The 14,350-nt window shown below is 35.4% G+C and overlaps 1 protein-coding gene across 1 annotated transcript in view; it reads left to right on the forward strand.

Annotated features, from left to right (window-relative positions):
* CCDC172 (coiled-coil domain containing 172) overlaps positions 1–14,350 on the forward strand; it is a gene marked incomplete at both ends in the record, with an annotated part of 35,041 nt that overhangs the window by 13,301 nt on the left and 7,390 nt on the right. Inside the window, one exon of the mRNA XM_082054203.1 lies at positions 6,508–6,595. Coding sequence (XP_081910329.1) covers positions 6,508–6,595 — 88 coding nt within the window. The remainder of the gene's footprint in view (positions 1–6,507; positions 6,596–14,350) is intronic.

A 14,350-nucleotide genomic window follows, 5' to 3' on the forward strand; every position in this document is an offset into this window, starting at 1 on the left:
ATTTTAAATTTATGTGTTGTCTTATGTAAAGCAACCTAGAAGTAATTTTAATTACAGTTTATTTAGACTAAGAACAGTCAGTTTCTACCTAAAATTGATATTTTTCACACTAAAGATAGTCTAAAGATAAATTGTATCTTTGAAACCTGAATTTATGTTCTGCTTCAGAAAAGCAGTACCAAAAGGGAAATGCATGAAGTCAGCTTACTTTGTAAATAATTCAAGGCTTTATATACTTGCCTAATTCCTAAAAATACAGTATTGTTTCTTATACTTCAAAATACAGAAAAATAAACTTAATCACCAAAATTAGGAAGGAAAAAATCATACAGGAAATATGTTCATTAGAGCTGAACAAATGTTTCATGCTAACAGCAGACTGCCTAAGGCTGTGCATGTTTCTGGTGGCTTAAAAACTACTTGCAATTTAATTTTATGTTAAATTTTATAATCAAGAAATATCAATCTCTGGAGTAATATGTGGGGTTCAAAATGAGTTTTTTAATGACAATCTCCTCATCGATTTTTTAAGATTTGCTTTTTAATAGTAGTGTAGTAGTAGTAGTTTTTAATAGTAGTTTTATGTTAAAATAGGTTTCCGTTGTAAATTGCAGTATGGATTTACAAAAAAATAGATCAAATCTGACTAATGATATCTTCCTTTGATAAGACAGCCCATTGGTTAAACAAAGAAAATGCAAATGCCATCCATCTAGACATTACTAAAATATTTGATGTTATCCCTCATGGGAAACTACTAGTTAACCTGGGGAAGACATATTAAAATTAATTAAGGAAATTACTAATAGCAACAATACTGATAGGTCTGAAAAAAGGAAATTCTGGGGCTGGAAAAAGTAACTACACTTACAGCTGGTCTTGCTTAATGACTCAAAAAATTACTCTGAAATAGTGGTTTAGGATAATAATGTAAAACAATTTAAAAACTCTAGACCTTGTAAGCTGGATTCACTGAAAAAGAGGATGAATATAATTATATACAGGTTATGTACTTGTACACAACTGGGGACTTCAATAATAGGTATCTGGAAGCAGAGAAGAGAGGCCTGAGCATGCCACCTTATCAAAAGACAACTATGAACATAAAAAGTAAATATAGCTGTGGAAAAAAGCAAGAGGTATTTCCAACAAAAAACAGAAGGGTGTAAGAATACTCCGAACAAATCTCTCACCTACTTTTCAAGAAGGATGCATTCAGCATGGAAGATGACCAGAGAATGGAGAGCCCACAATGCAGATGGAAACAAGGACATTTTAAAATCCTTTCTAGCTCTGAGAAAATTATATAGTTCACATGAAGCAAAGCAGTAGAGACCAGAGATACTAATTTTCGCAATATGGTAGACGTATTAATAAATCCAGATTGAGATCTAATTTTGCCTGTACAACAGAAAAATCAATATATTTGAAAAAGAAGGATCATTGACCCATATTTATCCCATATTTATTTTCCCTGACTTTCAATAGGAATCTTATTGACCCCTAAAAACAATTTGATGTCTCTGATGCTTCTAAATTTTTTCCTATGTAAATTGTACTTACAGTTCCCAAGCAAAACATTCCAGTTAACTTTGTTTTTCTATCTGCACAAAAGAAAATCGCACTCTAAATGTGCATTTTAATTCAGTGTGCCTTAACCTTTCCATGCTTATTCAACCATAATAATATATTACTTAAAACTTCTTGTGATGTTTTATGTGTTTGGGGAATAGAAATTAAACAAACAAACCAAACACCAAACAATAACAAAAAAACCCAAGACCTAGAACTACTTTTATAAACAGTTGCCTGAAAACATCTGCAAAACAGAGGCTTTAATCAAGGATAGTGATGCATTTTACAATCAGCATTTGATCTGATCCAAACCATTAAAAGCTGAAATTTTCTTATTTTACCTAAGGTATTTCTATTTATTTTAATTTACATTTAATTACCCTTGTTATGTAGCCTAGTACCCTGTTCACTTGCATGTTTCATCTTCTTGCTAGTATTTATTATCACTACTAGATCACTTTCTTAATTTTCATTCTATTTCTGCTCCATGAAGCACAGGCTTTTATAATTTATTTGTTCAGCTCAAGTGCTTGAATTTGTTTTGAGATACTGAACTCCATTTAAGACTCATTTTCTCCCTTCCTCAATCAATTGATAATAATCTGAAATTTATTGACTTCTTCAGCTGTATCAATAGCATTTTCTGTTTAGTAGTGTCAGTAAATCGTAAATAGCCAGCAAAATCTTGCTCTCACTATAGAAACATAGACATTAAATCAGTACTGGTACTGAACTGAGACTGAATGACCTCAATGCATTAGCTCTACTTTGGTGTGAGACAAGAAGCCAAAGTCTTCTATACTTTTCTTCAGACTCAATAAAGTCTTGATAAATGTTTCTCCTGATCTTTATGATAAAATCCAGGAAAATCCACATACATACCCTCAAGTTTATATGTAACTTCTTACAGAACTTCACTTCATACCATAAATTCTATGCCCTGTATATCAGTGTCAAGCAATTCTGTTTTATAGCATGCTCTAGTGTTTCTCCTCATATTTATGGTTAAAAAAAAAAAAAAAAAATCAAAGAGTGGTCATAAACAAGGCAAACAAGAATGAAAATAGGAAAAAAAATGTTTCGCTTGTCTCAGCAAAACATAACCAAGAGACAGTGTGCTCCTTCTGCACCCCCAATAACCAGATAGGGTTAAGACTCTATAGAAGACCATAATATTCACCCTGCCTTCTACACAAACTATTTCTTCTTTGAGGCCTCTTTACCTAAAATTATTCTTGGAATGCACATCCTGGCTACTGAACTCTTGATCCAGTAATTTGAATCTGAACATTCAAAGCTTTCAGAGAAACCTGTTCGACAATAACATTATTTTCATCATAGCTCAATTCATAATACCAGCATGTATTGATTTCACAATTATTTTTCCTATTTGCCTTCTGCATATACAGCTGAAAATCAAGAAGAGTGCATTTCAGCCACAAATGCCAATGATATTTAATAGCTGTGCTCATTTCAAAGCTGCAAAATCAATCATTTTCTGTGATCTCCTCCTCCTTCATCTCTTTGTCACTTGTGCCATTCAAGAGTAATGGAAAATGGACCACTGAGAGCCCAATCTAAGGCGAGCTAGCATCCAAAAATGCTGATGCTGTGGTCCCACCTACTTGATATAAGGCTCAGGTTTACTGTTGCTATTTATCTTGGATGTTTGTCAAAGGAATAGTCAAACCTCTTTTCACAAACAAGGCATTTCAACTCCAGTTGTTCATTAGAGCTTGTTACCTGTAATGCTGTAAACTACCAATAAACTGTTAATCCAGTGCAATGACATTTTTAAAATATCCACTTATTGCCATCAAGGAGACCAACATTCTAAAAATAAGACAAAAACAATGGACAAGGAGAGACAAATACTGATGTCATTTTTCAGAATATTTATCAAGAGATCTGCTTTTTATCATAGTCATAAGGAGGGTATAATTGTCAAATTAATCCTTGTTCTGGCACAAGGTACATCTCTTTCCACTTCCAAAGGTGACAGAAAACTTGTCCTCCATCTAGACAGTATAGTTTAATGAATACTTGGTTTGCACATTCAATCTGATAGTGGAAGGATGAATATGAATATCCTCCTTATCTTAAATATAAAATGAAAAAGCTAAATCTGCTTACACGTTAAACATTTTTTGAATAGTTCCATTGTCTCACATTCCTTCTGGTAAAACTTCATCATTTATTCAGTAACTCAGGCGTCTCCAATGCATTAATTGTGTAGACTATAACCTAACAGACAGACCTTGTTTTGTGAGTATAATATTCCTGGCACATACTGTAATTATCTAGCTTCTAAATAAGAAAGAAGGAAGACCTGAAAGCAGAATCAATTGATTAATGTGAAAATTAAACACCACATCAGAATGAATATCTTTTATCACCACTACCCCATGCTATGTAAGGAGCTGTGCTGTCACCACATTTGAAAGTTTTAGAAAATATTTTAAATAAAATTTTAAAATTCATAGACATTGCCATTTCAAAGCACATCATCAACAGTATTTAATTCACAATCCCAAGACGCAGATAAGCAACACTTACTGCTTATCTTCTGGTTGTTCTATCCTTAGTGTACACTTAGTGTATCATCCTTAGCCTGACAACCCGCAAACAGACTGTGCATCAATTTTACAATGTGGAAGACAATGGGAGAGCATTTTCTCTGAGATTAACAGACTGTGTCTTTTCCGGAAGTAAATTGGGCAACGTAGGACTTTTCTTTATTTTAAACAAACTCGGGTTCTAGTATCATACTAACAAGAGAACACGGGAAGGAAAAAGTGAGGAGGCAAGGCAACAAAGTTAAGTTGATTTAATCAAGATCAAAAGCTGATCTTAGACCTTGAATTGAACTTCTCTCAATGAAAATGGTCTGTAAACTAGCACTGTACTCTGGTACAGTGAATATTTCATTTATTAAAGTGTAGTTCAAAATTTCCTTTTGTTTGAATGCTTGTCTGTACTATGAATGCAGGAGAATTACTTCTGAAAGATTTACTCCTTTATAATACAAACACACAGAACTCATACTGTGTCCATATTGATGGTAAGATATTTACATTTTCCACAGGAACAGCAAAATTAACTTAAGCTCCAGTCTTATGCTACTACTCTAATGCCACATAGTGACTATGCTATTCCTCTAATATGAAGCTATACCTTTTACTCTTAATAAAGCTATTTGCTTGTGTAGAGAACAAACTCTGTCTGCAGTAGTACAGCTAAAGAGGTGCATTATCTATATAATTGGGTTAAATTATTTATTTCCTCATATAAAAGAAAAAATGGTTGCTATCTGCTCTTTCAACTTCAGAATAAACAGGATCCTGCTGTGATACATCAGTTTAGCTGTTTAATTAGAAGCAGATTATATATTTTTTCTCCTTTTTTCCGGTCTATATGTATGTCCCACAATATTCACCTTGTTTGCTGAAACTGAATTAAGGGTAAGCAACTTCAACTTTCTCATTGTGCTTTTCTTCTGACAGCCATATAAAGACTCAGTATAATCTCATCACCTTGTATTCATTAGACTACTAAAGGTCTGGCAGAGATTTCTCTTGGTCTACCAAGTATTATATTAACGTCAGCTACTACAGTCATTGATGCACAAAGTTGAAGTGTCTACTTTTTGCAGGACCAATGTCTTACATGTTTCCCAAACACTGATATTTCCCTTGGAAAGTGTTTTTCTACAGAAGGTTTTTTCCCAATTAAACTGCATTTTTTTCTGGTTCTCAAAACTCTGAATTTGTGAGCCTGGTTTGTAGACAGTGTTAGGTAAGTCAAGTCTTCTGCCTCTTTTCATTCTATGAAAACATTTGGAGAGGAGCTGCAGTGTTTCAGGAGCTGTAGCAGTTGAGAATCCTGTTGCTAAGGTTTGTTTTGTTAATTGTTTCCGTATGGCAAAATTTAGCCAAGAGCTGTTTGTAAAAACTGCTTTGTGCCTCAAAGATCCAAAGGAAGCTCTAGCCCTGCAAGCACTGCTGCAGTGAACATCTCCACTCATTTAGGAAGAGCAAACTGCACGCTACAATTTTTTTTTGCTGTTCACTTCCCATGGATGCAGAGGTTGCTCCCTGTATGGTCCTGGCTCCATGCTGTCTGATTTCCTAACAGATTTTATCATTAAGCTACTAATATTTTACATTAAAAATAATTTTAAATAGTATTTTTACAGAAAATTGCTACTAGTTTCATTTGGGCTATGATATAATCTTGAAAGAACTGAGAAAAAGTCTATGCTCTTTTTAATGCCATAATCACTATATTAATACTAGTCCTTATTGTAGCAAAGTTGGAGAATTCCTGGCTGGGGCTATTGGGAAACAGTCAGTTAGTGCTGAAGAAATGAGAGAAATGGGGAGACAACAACAGCAAAGAAATCTGCAGAGGGGTTCGGAGCAACATTGCACAGGGTCAGGCAGAAGATCCATCTAATCCAACATTCTGTCTGCACCAGCGGCTACAAGCAGAGACTGAGGGATAGTAGTAATAGTAACATATGGCCCTTCCTAAGTATCAACGTTTAAATTCACTTGTTTAATAAGGGAAATGATGACTAATGAGGCCATAAATCTTTCATGGTTTATGAAAACAACATGGTCCAGAAATTTGTCTAACAAAGTACTTAGTCAAGATACACTTTGCAAAAACCCAAAATGTCGTTTTCTGAAGTTACTCATATTGCATTCACAAAGGCTGGTGCCAAATGAAATCGCACTATATTGTGGGAGAGCAGCAGGGTGAAGTGCCAATTATAATACAAAACCAGCAAACCAAAATGCTGATCGTGCAGATAGATCAGTGAGGGTTTTCTCGCATATGACAAATGGACAATTGGGACCAAAGCTGAAAAAAATAGTTACCCAAGCACCAATTCTCTAACCCCAAAATTTATTTTGTTTTTGGACACAGGCTTAAGAAAGAATTGGAAAATTGCAAAGATGATGATTGGGAAAGTATCTGTGAGACTCTTCGAACGGAAATTGAGATTCTGCAGATGGTATGCCATTTTAATGAAGGATTTTAAATGTTTGATAATTTTAGTTTTAAAGGTGTAATTTAAGATGTTCAGCAATGGTTTAGATAAGCAGGTTTTTATACTATACACACAGCCAAATATCTTTGCATTGCAGGTGCACTCCAATTCTTATTTGTTTTAGTCTATTATTTCCAAATATCCAGGAATATAATTTCTTACAGAAAAGGGAAGCACAGAAAATAATTTAAAGATACATTTTTAGCACAAGAAAGCCGTATTTGAGGGACAAGTACTAATCATTAACTTCTTGAAAGCTGCAAAAGATTACACATCTAGGAGCTAAATTCTTTACAAAAACTTATTAAAATTTGTTTTTTCTCTAAATGTCAGTGCTAACTTCAATTTCTTGATTGCCAGCCTGTGTAACAATATAAAGAGAAAAAATATTTTCAAGTCCCATTTCTGGGGAAAATTAAAGGCTTTTTAAGGTTCATTTCAGACCCCCTGATTGAGCTGTGTGAAGGTGCAGCTGTTATTCACATCCGTACCAGAATAACAGTCATGGGAAATCTGTATTACTCACTTTCAAGATCAGTTTCAAGTTTCTGTTAGAGGAGTATAAGTGATACAATATAATTATCTGATATATATAGAGAGAGATATAAAATATTTTATATATATATATATAATAACTGTAAAGAACACAGTGAACTCAGATTTCATTTTCTAGAATTAAATTATTTCTTTTCCAGAATCTATCACAAAAAAGGTCTTCAAACAAGTGAAGAGAATGTCACTTATGATATGGAGTATCAGAAGCTAGTCTTTGAGTATATTTAAACCATTTTACTCAGGTTCTATCAGGTTTGCTTCTATTTTTTTTTGTTTGTTTGCTTGTTTCATTAAACCACAGTTTGTATCTGCCTTTGCTTTTCATTAAAATAAAATTTTGTTCATTTTAAAGGGGTGAGATTTTTATGTTTTTCCTACAAATTCAACAGCCATCCATCTTTAGTTTCCTCTTTGTGTCTATGAATGGACAGTACATAGTCCGCTACACGTAGAGGCGAGTTCCTATGTTAGTGGCTCTGTTCTCTGTCCTGTTTTTTACAATGAACACTCTCCTATTTTTAATGTAGTGCTGTGGTCTTGAGAGACAGACTGCTATTACCATCAAGAAATACTTAACAGGAGCTGTGGCTATTTAGTTTATAACTTGACAATGCAATCCTGTAACAAGCTCTATGAACCAGCTCAATTCCAGCAATGCTGTTTAATAGTCCAGAAGAGTTTCCAAATCTCCTGAGCAGCAGATGCCTCCCGTGCTGGTTAAGCCAGTCCATTACTTAACACTTGCCTTCTGATCATCAGAAGTCTTCTTTTCTTCTTCTCCCACAACGCACAGAATACTGAGTGCTATCTTCAGCACTTGACAGCAAAGATAAAACTGTATTGTAAATGAAAAGTTCACATTTCTAGAGAACTGGGGCAGAATTCCCATTGAATAAGGAACCCTATTCATTCAAGCATGTAGGACAGACAACTGCTGCAGCAGTTCCCAGCCCCATAGTAGGAACTGACTTTATGATTTAAGTGCTTACAATGAGACCACATAAAAACATTCCCAGTTGCAGTCTACTCTGGTCGTTGTCTCATCACATCCAACTGTGTGAGCAAATAATTTTCAATCTGATTCCCACCCGGGGGTGTGGGATGAATAATTGTTCTTCACTAGTTTGTTTACACCCAGAGCTCTCCAAACTACAGAGGGTATCTGCCACACATAAAACTGCAAAAGATGTTTTATTAAGAAGGGAGAAATCAATTACTTTTGGGAGCTGACCAAATTCTGCCTGTGATGAAGAAAGCTTTTCCTCTTGGGACACAGCTGCAGTTTGAAGTCTGGCAAGGTTTGGTCCGCAGCACTGGTACCAAAGAGTATTCCGATCCACTGGGTTAAGTGGGATAATTCCAAGAGGTTGGAACTGTCATTCTTAGTAACCAGTGCTGTTGGAGCTGACATCCTTATAAGGCTTTTTTGTCTCTTCCTTAAGAGAGATCCTCTTAGGTTGTGCTTAATTTCAAAGAACTTACTCCCTCTGACTTCTGTGGGACCATCTGACTCTTTAAAAGTAAGGCAACCACTGCTTGTGGGCTTTGATCAAATTCAGAGCATATTGTGACACGATACAGTTGCATATCAAAGTGTCTACAGACAGCTAAAGCAGTGCTATTTCTAGGTTTAATTGCTGGAAACAGATATAAATTGGGGATTTGCTAGGATGGCTGAGTTTATCCTGATCATTTTATTCATTTATGGGAGCTTGCTACAGTTAAGTGTGTTTGTTAATCAACCAGGGAAAACTTACTTTTAAGCTTTGGGTTTATCCACTTATAGGTGCTTTAATTTACAAGAATCCTTGCATCTCTTTTGCCACGGTCTCATATTTATATAGTTGTTTATATTAAATATTATATAGTTGTGTATATTAAATACTTAGACATGACATAAAACAGAACTCATTGGCTTATACCAGCATTCTACATTTACATTTCAGCTATTGCTATGAACAATAGCATCCAATAACTATCAACAAATAATATAAATTAATGTCCCTAAGTGTCCTGAAAACAACATCTGGGGAAAAGAAATATGATAAGTAATTTTCAGAGATACTTCAGATTCCAGGAAACTTGCTGCACCTTCAGTTTTGGCAGAGGGGGAAGTTGTTTTTTTGTTGGGGGCATGTTTTGTATTTAATAGCCGTAAAGGTCTAAGTTCTTGATTATTGTAGTAGAATTGCAACATAAATATAGCAAAATTTGTAATAACTCAAATGGCTAAAGCTCTCAAAATCAATATAACAACAAAATAAGAATAAAGTTCACCAAAAAAAAGTGAAACAGAAATCAATACAAATCCTATTGGGCTAAACAAATCCCTCAACAGCTCTGAAAAGAATATAATGCCAGACTAAACCAGCTGCTGCAGAGTGAATGTAAAACACGCTAATTTCTCCAAGCATAAAAATACATTTGTCACCATTGTCTTATGACTAACGTAATTTGAGACCAATATAACAGTTCTCTTTGGAAAACTGAAACTAAAAATGAAGCAAAAGTTTGTGTTTTGTGGGGTTTCTTCAAAATTCCCAAACCAGGGATGATTAATCTTTTAGAAAAGGAGTGCAAAAGAACCAAATTTTTTGCCATATATAATAAATATGTTAAAGGAACAGAACATTGTGAAATTGCCATGAAAATGCACACATACTTGTTATGAATAAATAAATTATTTCACAGGTGACATAGTAAATAATGTTTTTTTAAAATTAAAGATTATATATTGTAACCTCATCTAGGTGTTCCTGCTCTGACAGGGGGATTGGACTAGATGATCTTTCGAGGTCCCTTCCAATCCCTAACATTCTGTGATTCTGTGATATTACATGCCTTGCATATGAGAGTCTAACAGAACTTCTGAGGCCAGAGGAAGTAGTTGTCCCTATTTATGGCCAAAAAATGATTAATGAGACACATTAAAATAGTTGAAACAGTCAGTGAGATAGAGGAAGATAGTCCAAGAAAAAAGTTATTATTCTTGAGAAAAAAAGCTGTACGGAAAACTAGCCATGCTTCTGTATTGGACCTGGGAACAGTTTCGTTTTAGGATCAATAGAAAAAACAACTCATTTTTGCAGAGACCCAGAGAAACGCTTAAGATTACTAAATTTACCTGGTAAGGAATGTTATTTGCCAAGCGCAAAGACTTGATGAACTGCAGTTTTGTCTCAGGCTTACACCCCAACACCACAGCACCTCTGCTGTGACCATGAACCTGAGACACAGCTGAGCAGCTGGGGTTTTTATCAGCAAATCTCAGCTCCCAGCCGTGCTCTGTAAAAGACACTTCTCAATAGCAGCCTAACATAAACAGATTATTGCAAAGGAGACTCCAAGATCCCTTTGAAAAAAAACTAACAAAAACATAATTAAGCCAGGCCATGGGCCTGAGAAGGCTCAGGGAAAATCACGGAACTTTCAAAAAGAGTTTACCAGGCAGGATGAGTAAGATCTGGCCACAGAAGCCCAAAAGAAAAAGCATGTTAAACCTATTATGGGTTTACAAATCAGTTTGGAGGTAGAGCAAGGACAAGCCAAGGTCAGGAGTCAAAGAAACTGGAAGATGTACTAAGCCAAAGTGATGGTCAGAGGCCATGCTGAGGAGGAAAAGACCCAAGAATCGAAACACCCAACAAGTCAGCAGATATGGAGATATGACTTAACTATGTAAAAAGCCCTCCTATGACCTAAAGTTGCTTACCAGGTGTGTACCTATTCTTGAAGCAAGAAACAGCTACAACTAGGAGAAAAAAAAAAATAATCAAATTAGTTAAGCTACCACATTTTCGTGGTATTTATTATTAGTAGCCAATTCAAAGAGTACCAAGAAAACCACTACAGTATCTGACCACAGAATAAAATGACAGTTAGCTAATGCAACAGTACCCACACAAATTATATCTAACTGGTTGACGTAAATGTGATTGAATCTGTGATAGTCCCAAATTAACACTATAAAATAAAGAAGAAAATAAATAGAGAATAAGTCCCACACAAAAAAAAAGTGCCTGTAACAGAATGACAGACTGAGTCAGTGAGAAAAATTCCATATGTGTGACACAAGGGGCAAAATATCAAGTAAGGTCACACATGCCCATTGAGCTGATCCAGCTTACGGGGTCCTCAGTCACAGAGGCAAGTGTCAGTCCCGAGCTACAGGGCTGGTTGCCTGTGTAGAGCTTGACAGTTTGGCAGCTGACTAGTTTAGAAAAAAATAGACCCCAAGGAAAAGCAACATTTGTTTTTAAAACCTGTGACCAAATTACATGTATACATCAAAAATGGACTGGAAAAGTAACTGCAAGGCCAACCCCTGCTACCAAGGTCTAGTGGGGAATCTGAGAGCACAGATCCTACAAGAATGATAATGAGGGAAGACCAGAACGAGGTGATGTTCCAGCACTGTCTCCCCAGTTAAGGATGCCATGCCTGACCAGCACCACTACTATCTGTAGCAAATCCTCCTTGTACTTCGATAGAATACACAGTACTGCCGTTGGATTTGCCATTCACTACATTTCTGCTCCATATTCACTGAAACGTAGTGTTAGATCTTACTATATAATGGGGGTTAAGTACAATATCATTTTGAAGAGTTCTATGAGCTTCTCCCTTGTGTGTGTACCTGCTTTCTGCTCTAATTGATACCATAATATGAAGTCAGAGTAAATTCAGATGTCTATACTCTTGGCTGAAAAACAATTATATTTAATAAAATCCTCATCTACAGGAGGACAATTCTCACCTGGCTCACTGGTGAACCTCCTAAAGCCCAAACTGTCAAAAACACTCACAGACTTAAGAGTTCCAAGCAGGGGACATGCTAGTTCTGATTCTCTGAAGGGTCAAACTCAAGGCACATCCATATGTTCGCAGTCTTCTCCAGTCACCCTGCTGATATTTGTAGGGTTTGAATGTGTTTTCAGCATGAGATTCTCATCGGCGCAAAGCTTATATTTCATTTATTTTTTTTTTTACTAAAATTGTATCAGAAAGTATAATACTACATCACTTTCAATTTTAAAATACCAGATGGTATTATATGGAACTCTATACCTTCTGCATTTCTTCAACCAGATCTGTACAGTAATTCCCAGATATTACCAGTTTCACCACTGGTCACTCCAACCAGTACAAGTCTCTCAGCCTGAATAGCTGAGGAACTTAAAAATTCCTTTGGAAATATGAAGTGGGACTTGATTCCTTTCTTTCCACCTAATGTCTTCAGTATTCAAAGTTAACAGCTACTTGTTTGGAAGGAATGGCTTTACAGTGATCAATTTTACATGTAAATAATTTATTAAGTAGCTGAAATGCCAGCAAAGAGTCTTTACAAATAAACAGCATATTTCTTGGGTTTTTCTGAAACAATAATTCCTACTATTATGTACTGACAGACTTCTAAGCAGTCGTGATGCCACATCCTAGTGAGAGAGGAGCCCATAACTTCTATTTCACTTTAAAATAGAGAATTACTGTAATTCAACTACTTTTACTCTAGCAGGAAATGAACAAGATCTAGCCAGCAATCAAACTATAGTTTGGAATGATGTTCGATTCCATATTCTAAGGATCATTTGATATAATTTGGTACTGATTAAGTTCCCGTAAACAAAGCCTCCGAACATGTAAGTGCATAAAGAAATTTCAGATAATCATAAACTAAACAGTGAACAGTACGTTGTGTACAATAAACAAAGAAAATTCATCCTGTTTAATGGCAGAATTTTATGTTCCTTGGATTCTTCATGCTATGCTTCATAAATTCCTTTCAGTCTTGATTAAAAAATATAGATAATCAGTCTATCAAAGTGAGAGGATTTTAAAGGGATGTTGCAGTGCCATCTAGTGGGATTTTGCCATATTAATACAAAATGTTCCCTCTTGCATGACAATTTGCATTTTACAATTGTAATCAGAAACCACCTTTTCGCTAATACTATATGTTTTATTTTTCCTCAATTTTATACCTAATTATGTTGGACACTACCTTTAAAATGCTTCTGTTGGCTCTAAGGACATACAATTTATGTGCAGAAATAGAATATCATGTAGAGTGGGAATATATCGACTATATTATGTACAAGGAGGAGGCATCATATTGTGAGGCTGAGACCACTAATCTAGCCAGGATAAAATCCATCTTTTTAAAAGGAACTCAGCTTCAGCTGGAAGATTTCAAGAGGGGAGAAGTATCAGACCGGTTCTGCTGATGAACTGGCACGCTAATCTTGGTCTAATTAACAGTTTGAATGTGTTGGCTGTAGCTTCTAGTCTTTGTTTTTTCTTATGCTTTCTTCTCTGAAATTAAAAAGCCTTTTAATACATAGTATATTCTCCTTGTATTAGTGCTTCTGTGCTGCAGACAAGTTACCTTTCAGGCCCTTTTTTGATAAGCTTAACAAATTGTATTCTTTCTGCCCTTTAAAGTAAGGTATTTTTTCAGTGCTCAGATAATCTTTGTGGTTTCCTTCTCACACCTTCTCTATTTCTTGCACTGTTAGAGATACTGACACCTGACTTGCAAGCAATGTTCTAGTACTGGCTTCATCAGTGCTTACATAAAACATAAAATTGCCTTCCTGCTCCCACACATAGATTTACAAATTCTTGTTAATCCTTTTTACTTCAGACATCACATTAAGTGTGTGTTCACTCAGTTGTTCAAGATGATTTATAAGAACTTTTCAAAGTTGCTGTTTTCAAGGATGCTGTCCTCCCCTCTATAATTATAAACTGCAGTTTTTCAGATATAGAGCTTGCATATTAATATATCAAAACAGTAGCTAATTGCATGGGTTGTGCTTACCGAACTACCTCTGTTACTTTGTGTGAGTTCAGCATCATTATCTATCATGCTGTCAGCCTCTGTGTCATCTGTATATTTTATGAGTGGTGATTTTATATTTAAGTCCAGGTTACGCATTAAATGGTAGCATCACTTTGGTTTGAGCACTCTTCCTTGGAAGACACAATTGTAAACAGCTTCACTGGATAATTAACAGTTTCCGATTTTAATTCTTTCCTTATAGATTGCATGTGCTACAGGGCCAACTATTTTAAATGACTGGTAGTGTAATGTGTTAGCTGAATGGCCTCCAGCAGTTAAAGCATATGATATCTACACAGTCTGGTTACATCTGTAATCTCTTG

This window comes from Streptopelia decaocto, assembly GCF_964273445.1.
Source record: "Streptopelia decaocto genome assembly, chromosome: 5".
Lineage (NCBI taxonomy): Eukaryota > Metazoa > Chordata > Aves > Columbiformes > Columbidae > Streptopelia > Streptopelia decaocto.